Here is an 18,812-nt window from a genome sequence, read left to right as displayed (position 1 = left end):
ATTATAGCTCAGGAGAATCTGGTAAAGGAAGATGAGAGAGAAATCTGGGGACATGTGGAGCAGATAGATGTTCATCTGGAGCTAGACTCTCAGACCACTTTGTATCTATCACGGTTGTTATCAGCATTCAAGTAACATCCGTGAGAGTATAGTTCTTCTAGTTTAAAAGCAAGTAGATTTGTTTTAGTCCCAGCATGCAGAAGTTATAGGAAGACAGATTATAGCTAAAAATAAGCAAGTATATATAACAGAGCTGTCAGAAAATAGAAGGGGACTAATTTGAGAGACAATGAGTTGTGTTATTGGAGGTGTTCAAGCAGTTACTGGAAAGAAATTTGTTGGGAGTTGTGAATATTATAGAGAGTATTTAAGAACCAGATTGATGGTTAAAATGGTCTTTAAAGTCCCTTCCAACACTTCTGTGATTCTATGATATGAATAGAATCTTACCAGAAATTTCTCTAAGAGCCAGACATTTACATTTGTGTATAAATGGTCACCTATGAAAAAAACAACTCATCGGGTTGATTCTAGTTTGCTTGGAGGAAGTGAGAAAGCAACCAAGAGTAAACTAATGGCAGGGGAGGGGACCCAGCTTGCTGGATGCCTGCTTTCTTACCCTCTTGGTGGATATAAACAACACCCACATGGCCTCTGCTTAGCAGAGATCACACAGAGGGAAAAAAAACAAAAAAACAAAAACCGACTGGGCTCTCTTCTTCTAGAGGAAGAATTTTGGTTTGGGTTAGTAAATATTTTATTTTGCAATTAACAAAAACAAAGGAGGGGACATTTCTGTAACATCTGCTTCTGGGGTGCTAACTTCAATTTAGGTGGCTGTTTTCTGATCTGGGAAACAAAAGGAGGTTGACCACAATTTAGTAACTATGTCTCAAAGGCTCATGTCCATTCCCAGGTCTTAGAGGTTCCCACAGGCAGAACTACTAGGAAGCAAGGAAAATTGTTCCTACATCACACTGTACAAGAAATGTACTTTTAGAAGAATGTCTGAAGAGCTTGAAAGATTTCTGCATTTGGTGTCAGTTGGCATTCTTTCGGGAGTAGAATAAAGTGTTTTTAAATGCATAAAATAGCACATAGAGAATACCAAGTTTTATGTTTGTTTTTATAACTAGATCTTGTACATCACATATACTCCAAAGCTATACTCTCTTGGTTCTCTATTGTCTTCTTTCCCCTTTGAATTGTAAATAGGAGCATTTTCTGATGGCAACCACTTCTGTAAAATTTGTTTAGCTCCTGTAACAATCCATGCCCTTTATATCTGGGCTCACTGTTGATGCTTCCTGATTTTAAATGAAAAATAGCTAAAATTTTCAACAATACATTTTTTTCCTTTATGGTTGAATACTAAGCGTTTAGTTTATGCCCAATCATGCTGGGAAGCCTAAGGTCTTGACAAAGTTGGGAGAAAACAGTGAAATCTGACCTAGAAGAGTGGGATAGGGGGATGGGAAGGAGGCTCAAGAGGGGAGGGAATATATGTATACATGTAGCCGATTCATGTGGTTGTAAAACAGAAACTAACACAACACTGTAAAGCAATTATACCCCAATTAAAAAACAGTGATATCAAAGATGATTTCCAACACTAAAATCTATGTCCAATAATTTACAGCTTTGAAGAAAAGTTTATAATCTACAGAATTCATGTTAATATTGAAACAACATTTCTATCCGAATTATTTATTGGAACCTGTTTCTGTTATTGTTTGTGGTGCAGAAGGGCTGCTGAGATGGACAGCCTCAAGATGGAGACGGAAATGCTTTATCCCGAGATAACCGTAGACGTGGGCAGAGTCACTTTTGGAGAGGAAAACAGGAAGAGGATGACCAATAGCTATTTGAAAAGAACTGAGAATTCTAGAATCATCCAAGCAACGTGTGCACTGTTAAATTCTGGAGGGGGTGTGATCAAAGCAGAGATTGAGGATAAAACTTACAGTTACCGATGCCACGGACTGGGACATGATCTGGAAACTTCTTTTCAGAAACTCTTCCCTTCAGGTTCACAGAAATACCTTGACTACATGCAGCAGGGACACAATCTTATGATTTTTGTGAAGTCATGGTGTCCAGATATTTTCAGCCTAAGGATCTGCAGCTTGCGCTCCAATTTATATCAGAGAGCTGTGACTTCCACCATCAACTTGAGTGCCCACAGCGCCCTGGAGCTCCTCCGAGAGAAACAGTCTAGAACCCAGAGAGGAAGATCAACGATGCAGGAGCTACATTCTCAGAAAGCTCTGGATAGATACATGCAGGAAGAGGAAGACATGAGGATGAGTGCCTCAGAATTTGTTAAAAAGGATAAGCTCATGTATAAGGAGAAACTCAACTTCACTGAGTCCACACACGTCGAGTTTAAAAGGTTCACCACCAAAAAGATCATTCCTCGGACTAAAGAAATGCTGCCTCATTATGTCTCTGCATTTGCCAACACCCACGGGGGATACCTAATTATCGGGGTGGATGATAAGAGCAAAGAAGTGTTTGGATGTCAGGGAGAAAAAGTGAACCCTGACTTACTAAAAAGAGAAATAGAAAACTGCATAGAAAAATTGCCTACATTCCACTTCTGCTGTGAGAAGCCGAAGGTGAACTTCACTACCAAAATCTTAAATGTATACCAAAGAGATGTCCTGTACGGTCATGTCTGTGTGGTCCACGTGGAGCCCTTCTGCTGTGTAGTATTCACAGAAGCCCCGGATTCCTGGATCATCAGGGACAATTCTGTCACGAGGCTGTCGGCTGAGCAGTGGGTAACCATGATGCTGGATATTCAATCAGGTAAAGCAGAAGAGAAACCATTGTTCAATCAGGAGGCAGAAACTTCTGTCTTCATTTGGTTATTTGTCCAGGTAAAGAATGGGGCTTCCCTGGTGGATCAGCCGTAAAGAATCCACCTGCCAATTCAGGAGACACAGGTTTGATCCCTGGATTGGGAAGATCCCCTGGAGAAGGAAATGGCAACCCACTCCAGTATTCTTGCCTGGGAATCCCATGGACAGAGGAGCCTGGCGGGCTACCATCCATGCCATGGGGTAGCAGAAGAGTTGGAAATAACTTAATGACTAAACAACAAGGAAAAAAGAACAGAAATCTGCTTTTGCTTACAAATCTTCTCCTATTTAAGAGTGATTTTCTATATTTTTAGTTACAAAGACTCAGAATATGAACTGTGTGAAGTCAAGAAAAGCCTGTATGCCATCAGCCATGAATTTGTGAAAGTTCCTTTTTTATTTTTCCTTTAAGCTTTTTAAAATAACATTCTTTTCTTAAAAGTTAACATGTGGGTAATAGGAAACCAAAAAATACAAGAAGCAAAAACCAAAGTCATTCATAATCACAAGCAGTTTACCATTTGATGTATCCTTTTAGGTCTCATTTTTATACGCTGTAAAGGTCTGCTGAAACAAATTTGCAGGCTGACATTCCTACTCTACAACATTCATTTATAGTCTCTCTAAAGGTGATATTTTAGAGAAACGCTGTTTAAGAATAGCTCTCCACTAATTCTTTCAAGGGAAACTTGTTGACAAATTTGAATTGCTTCAGTAAAATTAGGAGCCCATACCTTGAACCATTCTCAGGGCTGGGGGCACCACCAAGTGGAGAAAAACTAAAAACTTATGCAAAAGGAGGTGCTGGGGAAGGGGGTGTGGGAGGAGGACTTTGTGTTTTCACTTCTTTTCAGTTTTGCTAAGCATCAGTCCTGGTGATTTCAGATCAGCCCATAAAAGACTTATAGGCTGAATGAAGTTTATCGATTTGCCTCCAGGGTCATTTAGTTCCAGATTTTGTAAAAAGAAGCTTGGATCAAGACTTGAGTGATGTTATTGGACTATGCTTTTTCTTATCTTAAATTAGAGTTTACTTCACAGACACACACACCAAACTAGAGATTCTACCACTTCTTATTCTTCTAAACTTGGCAGGGGTGGGGGGGGGGGACCTTTAACAACTATCACAACATAAAAAAAATTACTGTGCTTATTTAAAAAAATTTTTTTAGGCTTGCTGGACCTTAGTTCCTATATTGGACCTTAGTTCCCTGGCCAGGGACTGAACCCATATCCCCAGCATTGGAGGCAGAGTCCTAACCACTGGACTACCAAGGAAATCCTGTGGTTACTTTTTCTGCCATCCCACCACCACCACTACTAGAAACCTTTTCTCTTTAGAGGTGACCTGGAACCAGAATATTAGAATTGGAAAGAACCGCAGGGACCACCTGCTCACCCTTACAGGATAGAGAGGAAAATGACTTGCCTGAGATGAGTCACAGGTGACTTAGAAGATGCATGGCCCTGCAGGAGTCCCAGACCTCCTTCCTAACATGCATGAACTGTTGACAGCGTAGGAAGAGTGAGGGCAGCCCAGGCACGACACATGTCATGTGTCAACTGTAGGAAGAGCAATAGAAAAGTTCTTTATTATCTAAAATGATGCTTTGTGGGTTTTTTTCTTTTTAGTTCCTTCCAATTTGGAGGCTGACCACAGCCTTCACCTGATTTCATCAGCTTCGTCTCCCCTAAGAAGCCTGTCATATCCCATCAAAGTCCTAGAATTTAAGGAGGCTCTCCAACAGCACCTGTTTCCAGGTATTCCTTCTTGATTTCAGCTGAGGGGACAATTTATTTCCTAAAATTAAGTCGCCGGTGGGGGGTGGTTGGTAGCAATTCATTCCAGACTTCCTCCTTGGAGAAGGTCAGATGTAGGCTCAGCAGACACAATGGTCCTGAACTAATACACATAGTGAACTCTTGTTTTCAGTCATTAAATCCACCCTATACGTCTGTGTACCTTTGGGCTTCCAGTCACAGATAGCTCTTTTTTTCCCTCCAAATATGAGAGAATAAATTTGAGAGAACTGCCCCCCCTGGCTTTCCAAGGCAAAAGGAAGTGAGCCATGGGGTCACCTGGACGCTTCCAGGCGAGAGTCCAGGCAGAGTCTAAGGCAGAGTTTCTCAATCTCGACCCTTTTGACATTTGGATTAGATAATTCTTTTTTTTATTAATATTTTATTTTTAATCGGAGGATAATTGCTTTACAATATTGTGTTAGTTTCTGCCATACATGAACATGAATCAGCCATAGGTATACACATGTCCCCTCCCTCTTGAACCTCCCTCCCACCTCCACCCCATCCCACCCCTCTAGGTTGCCACCAAAGCACTGGGTTTGAGCTCTCTGCGTCCCTCAGAAAATTCCCACTGACTCTGTATTTTACATCTGGTTTGAGGGAGGCTGCCCCGAGAACTGGGGAAGGCAATGGCAACCCACTCCAGTATTCTTGCCTGGAAAATCCCATGGACGCAGCAGCCTGGTAGGCTGCAGTCCATGGGGTCGCTGGGAGTCGAACACGACTGAGCGACTTCACTTTCACTTTTCACTTTCATGCATTGGAGAAGGAAATGGCAACCCACTCCAGTGTTCTTGCCTGGAGAATCCCAGGGACGGGGGAGCCTGGTGGGCTGCCGTCTATGGGGTTGCACAGAGTCAGACACGACTGAAGCGACTTAGCAGCAGTAACAGCAGCAGCAGCAGCCCTGAGAATGGTAGGAAGTTTAGCAGCATTCCTGGCCTCTAGCCACTAGATGGCAGTAGCACCTCTCCAGCTAATAAAAGTCAAACCATTTCAACAGTCCCAAATACCCTGCTGCTGCTGCTGCTAAGTCGCTTCAGTCGTGTCCAGCTCTGTGCAACCCCATAGACGGCAGCCCACCAGGCTCCCCCGTCCCTGGGATTCTCCAGGCAAGAACACTGGAGTGGGTTGCCATTTCCTTCTCCAATGCATGAAAGTGAAAAGTGAAAGTGAAGACGCTCAGTTGTGCCCGACTCTTAGCGACCCCATGGACTGCAGCCTACCAGGCTGCTGCGTCCATGGGATTTTCCAGGCAAGAGTACTGGAGTGGGGTGCCATTGCCAAATGCCATATTGGGGGCAAACTTGCCACAGGTTAAGAATCATTGTTCCAAAAGGAAAGTTCTTAGTTTCCCCAAAGCATCAGTTTTCTTTCTCCCTCTCTCTCTCTCACACAAACCCTTAACAAGAAGTACCTTCCTAGAGTTACTGGGTCGTTTAGGGTTGAGGACAGAGTGCTAGAAGGCTGCTCTGTGAAGACCCCTTCCTGATTGCCCTTCCCTGCATGAGAGCTGTCAGAAACAGGGACTTCACAGCCCTGGCCTATGAAGAGCAGGTGCTTTGTTTGGAGATAAGGAAACTTGTCCTAGCCACAGTTCTATGGCTAGGCTTACTTCATTATGAGGTCGCAGGAATATTTAAATGTCTTAGAAATCTTAGTAACCTCTATTCCTTGAATTTTCAGTGACACCGGAAAAGATTCAATTTAAACCAGAATCCCTCTGTAAGAAGCTCTTCTCAGATCATAAAGGACTGGAGGAATTAATGAAGACACAGATATATCCTTGTTCTCAGGGGTTTGTGATAGTTTCCAGAAGCTGGGCGAGTGATGTCGGCTTAAGGAAGGAGCAGTATGTCCTGTGTGATGCTCTCCTAATAGCGGTGAATAGCCCCCCGGTACTCTATACAATCTTAACAGACTCCACGTGGACTGGGGGGCTGGTGTATGCCCAGAACACTGCTCGTCAGTTAAAGCAGAAACTGGGAACTGTTGGTGGTTACACGGGGAAAGTGTGTGTCATTCCGAGGCTGGTGCACCTGCCTGGCGCACAGCGCAAACCCAGCGAAATCACCTTGCGCTATCCCCAACCCTACAGGCTTGCTGACGAGGATGAAATGGAAAAACTGTTGCAGGCACTTATCACGGTCTCGCTGTGCTCTCGATCCCTTCTGAGCGACCAACTGGGCTGTGAATTTTCCAATTTGCTCGTAGCGGAGCAGTGTGAGTTACTTTCACAGAGCCTTCAGGAGACACGAGAACTGTTCGTCCACTGCTTTCCAGGAACCAGAAAGACAGCACTGGCCATAAAGATCATGGAGAAAATTAAGGACTTGTTCCACTGCAAGTCCAAGGAGATCCTCTATGTTTGCGAAAGTGATGCCTTAAAGGATTTTGTGACGTAAGAACTTCACTAACTAAACACGATAAATGCAGTTAGTCAGTCTTTCAACAGCATTGCACCAGTAATGCGTCTTTAGTGTAAGATTGTGCAATGCCTTTGATGCATACAGGCAAGAGCCCAAACTATGTATACATTTGCAAGTGATCAAGCAGCTGAGCTAGAAAAGACCACTTTGTAGTGTTCATGCTTAAACATCTCATTATCAATTAGCCACATAGGCATAACTTTCAATTTATAGAACTAGAAACATTTTTCCCCACAGTCTATGGCCTTAAACTTAAGAAAGGCTGAAACGAATCCATCTTGCTTCACATATGCTTTCTGCTTGATATTTAATGTTTTAATAGGGTGTTTATATGCTTTCATAGGATATTTCAGTCAATTAGACATTCTACCTAACACAAACTTGATTTTAAATACCGTTTGATTTCATTTATAAAATGTTTTTATGTGTTTGACTTGTTCTGATTCAATCATTTAAGAAACCATGCACATTTGCTTCTGATTTAAATTTTTAGCTTTCAATTTAGTAAAAGAAATTGGATGTTATTCAATCCAGCGAATGAGGGCTTTTAGTTTTTGGTTTGCTTGACTTATTTATCAAGCTAATCTTTTGTGAGCACCATTTGTATGCTAGGTGCAGTGTACATTTAGTGTTAGAGGAGGAAAATATGTTGAAGACCTTGCCATAAAGCCCAGTAAGAGAGACAAAGAGAAAAATAATCAATGGTAATGTATAATTAGTGTAATAGTAAAGATGTGCTTAAACTTGGCTTAGGCTGTAGTTTGGTCAGCAAATACTCTCCAATGAAGGACATCCTGACTTCTTTTTTAAGAAGTCAGTAGGAGAAGTGCAATAATTGGGGGCTCTTTGGGCAAGGGACACAGCAAGTAGAAAGGCATGGAGATGAATCAGAATGGTAGGTCTGCCTGGAGCAGTGAGGAGCTGTGGGTGTGTGACAAATGATGAAGTTGGAAAGGAGGCAGATGGCAGATAATGAAGGATCTTGTAAACTGTGCTGAAGCTATGTTCTTTCTTATGCTTTATAGGTAAGTTTTAAGAGAATCCCAGTCAAAAGCCAAGTTAAATTCAACAAATATCGATGAGCACAATGTGAGGGGGATACAGAGATGGCTAAGACTCAGCGCTTTTCTTCAAGAAGTCTACACTGTCCAAACTGGAAGGAAAGAACTTGAATAGTTGTGACTCAGGGGTTTGTGATTCTGGACAAAGGGATTAAAGCCCCAGGGACTACACGTGCAAAATCAGGAAATCTGTAGGGATGGGTGATATGACTTGAATCTAAATTAGAGGAGGCAATAAACAACTAAAAAATTTTAAGTACATATATGCATGTATATCTATTTATATGCTAAAATATACTATAAATGAAAATTGAGCTAAGTAAGTAGGATGGTAGCTCCACAGAGGCATAGCCCTGTAGACTTGGTACCCTACCTGACATCCTGACATGTCATGGAACTCAGCAACCTCTTGATGCTTTCCTAACCAAATCTAGAGAGGCTTCTGGCATTGTACTAAAAATAAGTGGGGAAGGAGGATTTTCTTTAGAGGAACTTATAGGAGCCCATATTTCTTTTTCATATGAACATTATGATATGCCTCTAGGTGACTGCTTACCAGCTCTAAAAAAGATAGAAAGTAAAGAAATAGTAGTAACAAGTGTAAATTCATTTTGAGATTTCCCTTAGGTATAAGGAATTTGTCTTTAGGGATTGTTAAGCAGTAGAAAGGGACTGTAGTAGAAATAACAAAATCTTCTACCTGAGTTCATTTCAAAAGTCTCACATGCTGATTTAACTTGGTAACTCCAAGGATTAGGGTTTGCAATTATGTGTTCTGTCAGGTGGGCTTCCTAGGTGTAAAGAATCTGTCTGCCAAGCAGGAAACACGAGTTTGACTCCTGGGTCAGGAAGATCCCCTGAAAAAGGAAACGGCAACCCACTCCAATATTCTTGCCTGGAAATCCCATGGACCGAGGAGCCCAGCAGTCTATAGTCCATGGGGTCGCGAAAGAGTTGGACATGATTTAGCGACTGTGTGTGCATGCTAAGTCACTTCAGTCGTGTCCAACTCCATGAGACCCTATGGACTATAGCCCACTAGGCTCCTCTGTCCAAAGGATTCTCCAGGCGAGAATACTGGAGGGGATTGCCATGCCCTCCTCCAGGGGATCTTTCCCGACCCAGGGATGGAACCCCCCATCTCCTACATCTCCTGTATTGGCAGCCAGGTTCTTTAGCACCAGCGCCACCTGGGAAGCCTGACTTAGCAACTAAATGACAACAAGTGATGTCAGGAGCCTTGTAAGAAGAGCATTTTTGTAGTATTCAGGACACTGCTGAATCAGTGAATCAGCTTCCGGTGAATCAGTCTCTAATGCCAATCCAGAGAGTCATAAATGCATGGTGTTCCTTTTATTTGTATGCCTGAAGCCCTGTTCTCTCCTTCATCCTTACAGCCAGCAAACGACCTGCCGAGCTGTGACCCGGAAAACCTTCATGGGAGGGGAGTTCCCAAAGGTCAAGCACATAGTGATGGATGAAACTGAACATTTCTGCAGTAAATATGGTGACTGGTACATGAAGGCCAAGAGCATCACCCACCCAAAGGTGAGGGGTGCTGGAAGTGGAAACCCACACCACGGGATTCTCTGGCTTTTTCTGGACCCTTTCCAAGTCCATCATGGAGGCGGCAACGGCCTTCCGCCTCCATCTGCTCAATTTCCTCGGAAAACAATCACCAACGGGATCCACTGTGCTCTGGAAATAGCGATGCTCATGAAAGAAGAAATGAAGAGGCTCAAGGAAAATCCTCACCCCAGCGTGTCTCCAGACACACTGGCGGCATTCAGGGAAGCTTCGTATGAGGAAGCAATGCGTGCCCAGGCTTTGCCTGGGGTGTGTGAGATAGAGACCAACCTGACCACAGAAGAAATCGCGAGACACGTGGCAGAAAGATGTCACCACCTGTTCCAGTGTGGCTATCTGCCCAGAGACATAGCAATTCTGTGCAGGAGAGCAGAGGACAGAGGACGCTATGAGCTTGCACTGCTAAGAGCGATGGAATTATTTGAGACCTGCGGAGCCACAAAGGTTGTGTTCAGCCAGGCCTCTGGTGTTCTGGACGGTCACATTGTTTTAGACAGTATTCAGCAGTTTTCAGGCCTGGAGAGGAATATTGTGTTTGGGCTCAGTCCAGAGTATGCCCTGTCAGAGGAAGTTCATAAGCTCTGTTTTGCCTCGAAAGCCATCAAACACCTCTACCTGCTTTATGAAAAGAAGGCAACCTTCTGAAAATTATTTCAAACAGTATAGGAAGGGACAGAGAGCAGAGTCTCCCTGCTCCCCAGCAGGTGGCAGCTTCGCCCTTTCATGTGTCACAAGCGAGGAGGTCAAGGGTCAGTCAGAATTGCATGGAGCCACAGAACTGTCTCCTGGCACTGGGCTTCCGGGTCTATTTGCGGTGTCACTGGTCTTTCCCACTCCTCTCCACCTCTTCCCTGGGATTTATGATGGGTCCCTTGCCTCTGGGTTTTCTAATCCAATCCAGCTTTCATCTTGTCCAGCCACAGAAAAGTGAAAGTGAAAGTGAAGTCGCTCAGTCGTGTGCGACTCTTTGCGACCCCATGGACTGTAGCCTACGAGACTCCTCCATCCATGGAATTTTCCAGGCAAGAGAACTGGAGTGGGTTGCCATTTCTTTCTCCAGGGGATCTTCCCGACCCAGGGATCGAATCCGTTTCTCCCGCATTGCAAGCAAACGCTTTTATCACCTGAGCCACCAGGGAAGCCACCAGTCACAGAGGTGCTCCTCAAATACAGAACTGATTTTGTGACATCCCTGCTAATGTATCTCCAGGGAGTCCCTGAAGTCTTCAAGCCAAACTAACTTTCAGGGCTTCTCAGGATAACACTCTAATTTACACTTCTAATGCATCCTTTGTTTTAAGTCCATCTCCCAGTGTTTCTAACCCACCCCCACCTCACTGGCTTATTTTGGAGGTGGAGTAGGGTGCCCTCCAAGCATAAGTCCAGGAGAAAGTGTGGATATATGCTTTTGGCTATCATTTCAGATAAAGCCCATCAGCTTTCCAAAGAGGCAGGAGAGCAGGTGGGTGGGCTTAGAAAAGTGCTCTTAGCTGCCTCTCTGAACTGCTTGGGTCACCAAGGCAGCCAGTCTGAACCTGACAGTCGTCAGCTCTCCTTTCCCTGGATTGAACGGAAGAACCTTCCTCTGCCTCCTGTTGCTCCAACTACCTACTTCTGTTTGCCTTTCCTTGGGGGCTTCAGGGTACTTTTAGGTGGGGAAAAAAAATTTCACAATTAATTAGTTTTCTGTTTTCGTTTTTAGGGTTTATTTTTGGCTGCATCGGTTCTCAGTTGCGTCATGCGGAATCCTTCACTGCAGCACAATGGACTCTCTAGTTGTGGCCCACGGGCTCAGTAGTTGCAGGGTTTAGTTGCCCCAGAGAATGTGGGATCTTAGTTCCCAAACCAGGGATCGAACCCACATTTCCTGAAAGGCAGGTTCTTAACTACTGAACCACCAGGGAAGTCCCAGTTAATTCGTTTTTGATGAAGCAAGAGATACCAGTATGTTAACATTTGGAGAATTGAAGGTGTATGAATTCTCTACAAATAATTTAAAGAGTCAAAAATGGAGAAAGAATTGGGGGATGAAGAGAACAGGGGACTGCTAAATTTTAGTCATAAGCCTCAGGGCCATTTGACTTTTGGGACTTTAAACTGTTTGCATACATTGTATAATTTTTGATAAAATAATTTATTTTTAAAAAAGAATTAATTGCTATAAGGATTGCATTTGAGAGTCTTTGTCAGTACTATGCAGAGAGTTTGGTCAAACTTAAAGTAGAAGGCCTAATCCAGGGGTTCTCAACCTTGGCTGCTCTTTGTAACCCTCTGAGGAGTTTTAAAAAATATCAGGTACTTCCTTGGTGGTCCAGTGGATAAGACTCAAGCGCCCCCAATGCAGGGAGCCCAGGTTCGATCATCCCTGGTCAGCGAACTAGATCCTACTACATGCTGAAACTAATAGTTCATATGCTGCAACTTAGGATACTGCACGCCACAAGTGAGACAAGGTGCAGCCAAATAAATAAAAACATATAAATAAATAAATATTGAAAATAAACCAAAACAGTCATCAAGTCAGACATCAGACCAATTACATCAGCATCTCTAGGCATGGGCTTGGACACTTAATAAAAGTTGTCCAAATGACTCCACTGTGCCTCCAGGGCTGCGGACTCATGCACTCTTCCTTCTTCTGGTCTGTTCTTCCTGTCCCCAAATGTATGGGTGCACTTTTCTCTTCCCATTAGCCTATGAGCCCCATGAGAGTAAGGATGGCACTTACACATATTTAGTTCCCCCAAAGTAACTAGTAGAGTGCCTTGGATATGGCAAGTGCTCAGTAATTATTTATTGAATGGACTTGCTCCTTTCAGAAAATCAGAATCTACCAGAACAATGCTTCTAGTCAATAGAATGAATATCTGATTTTGGAGACTTCAAAGAGGTCAGTGTGGAGAATAATTACCACTGCCATAGTGAAGAATTCAAGAGAATAAAGGAATTTAAACCATTTTTAGGCAAAGGTCCATGTTGATGGAAGTTTGTTAGATTTGAGTTTGAGATTAGGAATTGGTGGGGACTAAGAATAAATGGCTAACTTGAATGTACTTAGAAGTCTACATTTTTCTACAGACCCTTAATATAATAGATAAAACAGTTCATTAGGTCAAATAATATGCCTGCTGTGAGAAGCTTCTAAAACTTACTTTAACAAAGAAAAGTAACTAACACACATTGTAAATCAACTATACTCCGATTTTAAAAAAAGGTAAGATAATTCTATTATGTAAGTCTGAGAACTAGAGAAATGCAAAATAAAAAGTTCTTATCAATTTGTTACCCAGGCAAATTTTTTTTCAATTTTGCTTATTTATTTCTATTCTTTGTTGACTTGCAAAAAATATTTTTACATAGTTACTATGAAGTTACAGTCATATGCGCGTGTGTGTTTTCCATGTAACCTTTTTGTGAGGCACTGCTGTAGCTTGTATGATTCGTCTCAAGACTTCCTCACTCCCTAGATCTACACCACGTGTGGTTCCTGACATTAGAGGTGGAGTGTGTTTTCCACCCCCTTGATGTGGACTTGTCCATAGGACTTTATTCGGCCAGTGAGACGTTAGTAGTTGTGACGTGTACAGAGGCTTTACCCATCTCAGCGTTAGGTCTGCTCTCCTGAGCCTCTGCTACCATCCTGTAAAGATGATGTCTTGAGCAGCCCACTAGTCATGGAGGAATGAGCGATGTCACCTCAACTGATCAGCCAAGTTCCACTGATATGGCCTGGATCAGCCAAAATCCAGCTGACCTGCAAATGCAGAAGAAATAAAGATTTCCTGTATGACTGAGATTCTAAGTTTGTTTGCTTGGCAGCAGTAGCTGACTAATGCTGGCATTTCCCTATGTTGCAGCACCATCTTCAAAATGATCATTTTTCAATGGTTATGTGATATCTCAGATTATATAGTAATCATCCTCCTAATGATTTGGGTGACTAGCAGTCTTACACTTTAAAATCAAGCCAAGCATATATTCTACTCAGGCATATGACCTTTTCTTCCCTTGGGATATGTATGGGTCCCCAGATATGAGATGACTAGATCAAAAAGACCTCGATAAAAGATTCGCTTTATTCATACTGGTTCTGATGGACAGTGCTTAAGTCAAAGTGAAGTGAAAGTGTTATAGGTGTTCAGTCATGTCCAACTCTTTGTGGCCCCATGGACTATAGCCCAACCACGTACCTTTGTCCATGGAATTCTCCAGGCGAGAATACTGGAGCGGGTTGCCATTACCTTCTCTAGGGGGTCTTTCCGACCCAGAGATCAAACCCAGGTCTCCTGCATTGCAGGCTGATTCTTTACAGTCTGAACCACTGGGGAAGCCGGTGAGTGCTTAGAAAATCCCCAGATCATTGTATGTAAACATGTACAGATCTGTTGCCTTAAACAAGAGAACAAAATGCTGACATCAGGTTTTGATGACAAAAGAGGCGTTGGCATTCTCAGAAATAGGTGGCTCAGATTATTCTGACTACATGCAGAGTAAAACCAGGATCCATCGCCCTAACCCAGAACCTCAGAGGAAGAATGTAACTTGGAAAATTACAGATAGGAACATGAATTATGCAACCTTAACATTATATATAAATAAAAAAAAAATTCTGGTCACTTAAAATTGATGTTGGGTACTATCCCAGAGAAAGAAAAGACAGGATACTTCTAAACATCAATAGGACTCTTTAAAAAAATGTTTTTGGCCATGCTGTGTGGCTTGTGGGATCTTAATTCCCTGACCAGAGATTGCACTCATGTCACGTGCAATGGACTCCTAACCACTGGACTGCCAGGGAATTCCAGATAGGAATTTTTTTTTTTTTTTTTTTTTGAAGAGAGACTCTGCCATGGAGAAACCCATGTAAGGAAAGAGGAAGAGTAGAGTAGTAAACTAGATTTCCTATGAAGCTGAGCTGCCCCAGTTTTGCCCAAGGTTTTAGATAAGTTGAACATCAAATTATCTTCAAGAGGCTTCAATTTGAAATAAGCACAAGATTTACAATAACCATTTGTTACTGTTTACTGAGATGTTATTATTGATACAACCAGCTACTATTTGCTAAGCCTTGGCATACATTCTGACAACTCTATGAGGTATATCATATACATATTCCAGTTTCATAGATGGTACAACTGAGGCACAGAGAATTTAACTTACTTAAAAGCACATGTCAAGGTATCCAAGCTGGATAAATAAAGCATTTAAAGAGAATCCTTGATTTAGTCATCTCAACTCTGAGAGCATAGAAATACTCTGAAGATACTCCCCAGAGGTGAGAATACTCAAGTTTGCTATCAGGATCCTCTGTCAAGCTGTCATCTCTAGAAAGCATTGGCCGCCACTGGAAGTGAAAACAGCTGAGTAGTCTCCACTGTTTCCTATACTCAATATCTGTCAGTTCTCCCAGAGCCTCCTGATCATTCTGGAGAAACCTGAATTTCTTTTTCTGCAAAGCTCAGGATCAGACTCAGGTCATATTCCTGACCTGTCCAAGATCAGGGACTCCTAACATGAACTGGCAAATCCCCTCTGAGACTGCTACATCTTGGCTTCTCATACTGCAAACTTGGAGGAGCTTCCTGGTGATTTTATGTAAAATTCCAATCCTTCTTCTTTCAAAGTCCCTTGATCAGGGGGGAGGGGGGAGGATATATATATATATATGTCCTCATGACTGAGCACGCGAGCACAGTCATGTCCGGCTCTTTGTGACTCCATGGACTGTATCCTGCCAGACTCCTCTGTCCATAGAAATTTTCAGGCAAGAATACTGGCGTGGGTTGCCATTTTCTCCTCCAGGAGATCTTCCCAACCCAGGGATCGAACCCATGTCTCCTGCATTGGCAGGTGGGTTCTTTTACCACTGCACCACCTGGGAAGCCCCATATATATATCCTGCATGCGTGTGTGCATGCATGCTAAGTCTCTTCAGTCGTGTATGACTCTGTATGACCCTATGGGCTGTAGCTGCCAGGCTCCTCTGTCCAGGGATTGAACCCACCTCTTTTTTGTCTCCTGCATTGGCAGGCAGGTTCTTTACCTTTAATGCCATCTGGGAAGCCCTCTCTAATGACATTACAGAAAGATTGAAAAGCAGAGAATAACAAAAGAAAATTCATCTCTGTTCCGACCACCGTATCACACAGTTGCTTTCATTTTTGTTTATTCATTTCCAGTGTTAGTCCATCGGCAGATATATTTCAGCAGAGTTGTAATCATAGTATACACTGCATTTTGCATCCTGTTGGGGTTCGTTGTTCTGGAGGTCTCTTTCCACTCTGCAGTCTCCCATTGAGACCTTGTCCACATTTACAGCCGAGGGAGGAGCAACTTTTGGTGTAGCAGAGTCTCTGATGTTCCAGTTGATTCCTTGGCCAAACCTGCCTGAATTTACCCCTATAGAAGAAGAAGATGACGTAAAAAATATAGGAGCTGTTCACCAGGACTTCCCTGGATAAGGATCCACCTACCAATGCAGGGGACATGGGTCCAGTCTTGGCCCAGGAAGATTTCTCAGGCCTCAAAGCAACTAAGCCCAAGCACCAGAACGACTGAAGCCTGTGCTAGAGCCTGTGCTCCACAATAAGAGAAGACACAGCAATGAGAAGCCTGCACACTGCAAGGAAGAGTAGCCCCTACTCACCACAGCTAGAGAAAGCCCAGAGCAAATAAATGAACAAATATTTATTTTTCATTTCAATCCCAAAGAAAGGCAATGCAAAAAATGCTCAAACTACCGCACAATTGCACTCATCTCACATGCTAGTAAAGTAATGCTCAAAATTCTCCAAGCCAGGCTTCAGCAATACGTGAACCATGAACTTCCAGATGTTCAAGCTAGTTTTAAAAAAGGCAGAAGAACCAGAGATCAAATTGGCAACATCCGATGGATCATCGAAAAAGCAAGAAAGTTCCAGAAAAGCATCTATTTCTGCTTTATTGACTATGCCAAAGCCTTTGACTGTGTGGATCACAATAAACTGTGGAAAATTCTGAAAGAGATGGGAATACCAGACCACCTGACCTGCCTCTTGAGAAACCTGTATGCAGGTCAGGAAGCAACAGTTAGAACTGGACATGAAACAACAGACTGGTTCCAAATAGGAAAAGGAGTTCGTCAAGGCTGTATATTGTCACCCTGCCTATTTAACTTCTATGCAGAGTACATCATGAGAAACGCTGGGCTGGAAGAAACACAAGCTGGAATCAAGACTGCCGGGAGAAATATCAATAACCTCAGATATGCAGATAACACCACCCTTATGGCAGAAAGTGAAGAGGAACTAAAAAGCCTCTTGACGAAAGTGTAAGTGGAGAGTGAAAAAGTTGGCTTAAAGCTCAACATTCAGAAAACAAAGATCATGGCATCTGGTCCCATCACTTCATGGGAAATAGATGGGGAAACAGTGGAAACAGTGTCAGACTTTATTTTTCTGGGCTCCAAAATCACTGCAGATGGTAATTGCAGCCATGAAATTAAAAGACGCTTACTCCCTGGAAGGAAAGTTATGACCAACCTAGATAGCATATTGAAAAGCAGAGACATTACTTTGCCAACAAAGATCCGTCTAGTCAAGGCTATGGTTTTTCCATCGGTCATGTATGGATGTGAGAGTTGGACTGTGAAGAAGGCTGAGCGCCGAAGAATTGATGCTTTTGAACTGTGGTGTTGGAGAAGACTCTTGAGAGTCCCTTGGACTGCAAGGAAATCCAACCAGTCCAATCTAAAGGAGATCAGCCCTGGGATTTCTTTGGAGGGAATGATGCTAAAGCTGAAACTCCAGTACTTTGGCCACCTCATGTGAAGAGTTGACTCATTGGAAAAGACTCTGATGTTGGGTGGGATTGGGGGCAGGAGGAGAAGGGGACGACAGAGGATGAGATGTCTGGATGGCATCACTGACTGGATGGACATGAGTCTGAGTGAACTCCGGGAGTTGGTGATGGACAGGGAGGCCTGGCGTGCTGGGATTCATGGGGTCGCAAAAAGTCAGACACGACTGAGCGACTGAACTGAACTGAACTGAAATGAAAATATCTTATTAAGTAAAGCAAAACCACCACAACAAAAAAAAAAGCTCTTTCCCAAGCTCCATAAAATATGGAGGTGGGGGTGGAGGGTAGACATTCTAAGGAACTCAGAACAGAGGAACACGATTAGGACAGAAGCATTCTTCTTCCCTCGTTTCCTCACAGGTCACAGTGAGAAGCTGGCGCTGGGGCTTGTGCCTTCCCCGAAGGGTGGCTGTTGGCAGGCACACAACTCAAGAGGTCTGTAAAACAAACCTTTGTTGATCCAAAGATACCTAAAGTGTTGTCCAAACTTTCCCAAGAGGAATCACCTGATGTGGTTGTTAAAATTCCAGACCCTTGGTCCCTCTCAGTTCTAGGGAATTTGGAAATCATGTAGGAAACCTGTTGAATGCTGAAATGGGTGGAGACTGTGATTGGATTACAGGAAGAGCACTCACCCATTTCTTAAAGAGCTCCCCAGGAATGACCATTACGTCTATCAGACGGAGCTTTGAGGAGGTGCCCATGTACTCGTGTGGGTTTCGGAGCCAAATTCGACAAGGCTCAGGAACTCAAATGTGATTGGGCAGTTTAACTGCTCTTTCTTGTATGAAATGGAAATAACCATCATTATATCCATCTCTCAATGGCGGTTGTAAAGATTAGATGCTGTGTTCCATGTGTTTGGTACACAATCTAAGTGTCAACAAGCAGTAGCTATTAAACCACTAGTGAATTCTCAGTGCCTGGCCTATGATCCAGCACTGTTACTTAATCTTTCCGAAGCTTAGTTTCCTCCTAGGGAAGGGAAGTTGAGGAGTGGGAAATATCCCCCCTCTACCTGTCTTGAGTTATTTTAGCTGTAGATTAACACAAGACAAATTAACAAGATAGGGACTTCCTTGGTAGTCCAGTGGCTAAGACTCTACCCTCCCAAGGCAGGGGTCCCATGTTCAAGCCCAGGTCAGGGAACTAAATCCCTCATGCGGCAACTAAGAGTTCACATCCTGTGACTAGAGATCCTGCGTGCCGGGACTTCTTTGGTGGCTCAG

The 18,812-nt window shown here is 43.2% G+C and overlaps 1 protein-coding gene and 2 long non-coding RNA genes across 4 annotated transcripts in view; 1 reads left to right on the top strand and 2 right to left on the bottom strand.

Annotated features, from left to right (window-relative positions):
• The first annotated feature begins 1,727 nt into the window (after positions 1–1,727).
• Positions 1,728–12,791, top strand: SLFN14 (schlafen family member 14). Its single transcript, XM_086360319.1, has 4 exons — positions 1,728–2,811; positions 4,497–4,625; positions 6,354–7,068; positions 9,555–12,791. Exons 1-4 carry the CDS (start codon positions 1,758–1,760, stop codon positions 10,387–10,389), a joined length of 2,733 nt encoding a protein of 910 aa, XP_086216445.1. The 5' UTR covers positions 1,728–1,757; the 3' UTR covers positions 10,390–12,791.
• A 248-nt stretch (positions 12,792–13,039) lies between these two features.
• LOC147352566 (uncharacterized) overlaps positions 13,040–18,812 on the bottom strand; it is a 13,195-nt gene continuing 7,422 nt past the window's right edge. For both annotated transcript variants that reach the window (XR_015148260.1, XR_015148261.1), the window contains one exon: positions 13,040–13,498. This is a non-coding gene — a long non-coding RNA (uncharacterized LOC147352566). The remainder of the gene's footprint in view (positions 13,499–18,812) is intronic.
• Positions 15,894–18,812, bottom strand: part of LOC147352567 (uncharacterized) — a 7,464-nt gene continuing 4,545 nt past the window's right edge. The window contains exon 2 of the long non-coding RNA XR_015148262.1: positions 15,894–16,143. This is a non-coding gene — a long non-coding RNA (uncharacterized LOC147352567). The remainder of the gene's footprint in view (positions 16,144–18,812) is intronic.

The sequence above is a fragment of the Bos grunniens genome, chromosome 19 (genome assembly GCF_055505025.1).
Source record: "Bos grunniens cultivar Pamir isolate PY7600 chromosome 19, Bosgru_T2T1.0, whole genome shotgun sequence".
Taxonomy (NCBI): domain Eukaryota; kingdom Metazoa; phylum Chordata; class Mammalia; order Artiodactyla; family Bovidae; genus Bos; species Bos grunniens.
Note: the sequence above shows the minus strand (reverse complement) of the source record. Positions and strands in the feature narration are given on the sequence as shown.

What these genes read in the sequence shown, in the direction of transcription:
- SLFN14 (XM_086360319.1), top strand. Translation starts at nt 1,758, where the DNA reads ATGGACAGCCTCAAGATGGAGACGGAAATGCTTTATCCCGAGATAACC. An exon ending in GATGCTGGATATTCAATCAG is followed by an intron (nt 2,812 to 4,496) that starts GTAAAGCAGAAG and finishes TTTTCTTTTTAG; the next exon opens with TTCCTTCCAATTTGGAGGCT. An exon ending in GCCTTAAAGGATTTTGTGAC is followed by an intron (nt 7,069 to 9,554) that starts GTAAGAACTTCA and finishes TCATCCTTACAG; the next exon opens with CCAGCAAACGACCTGCCGAG.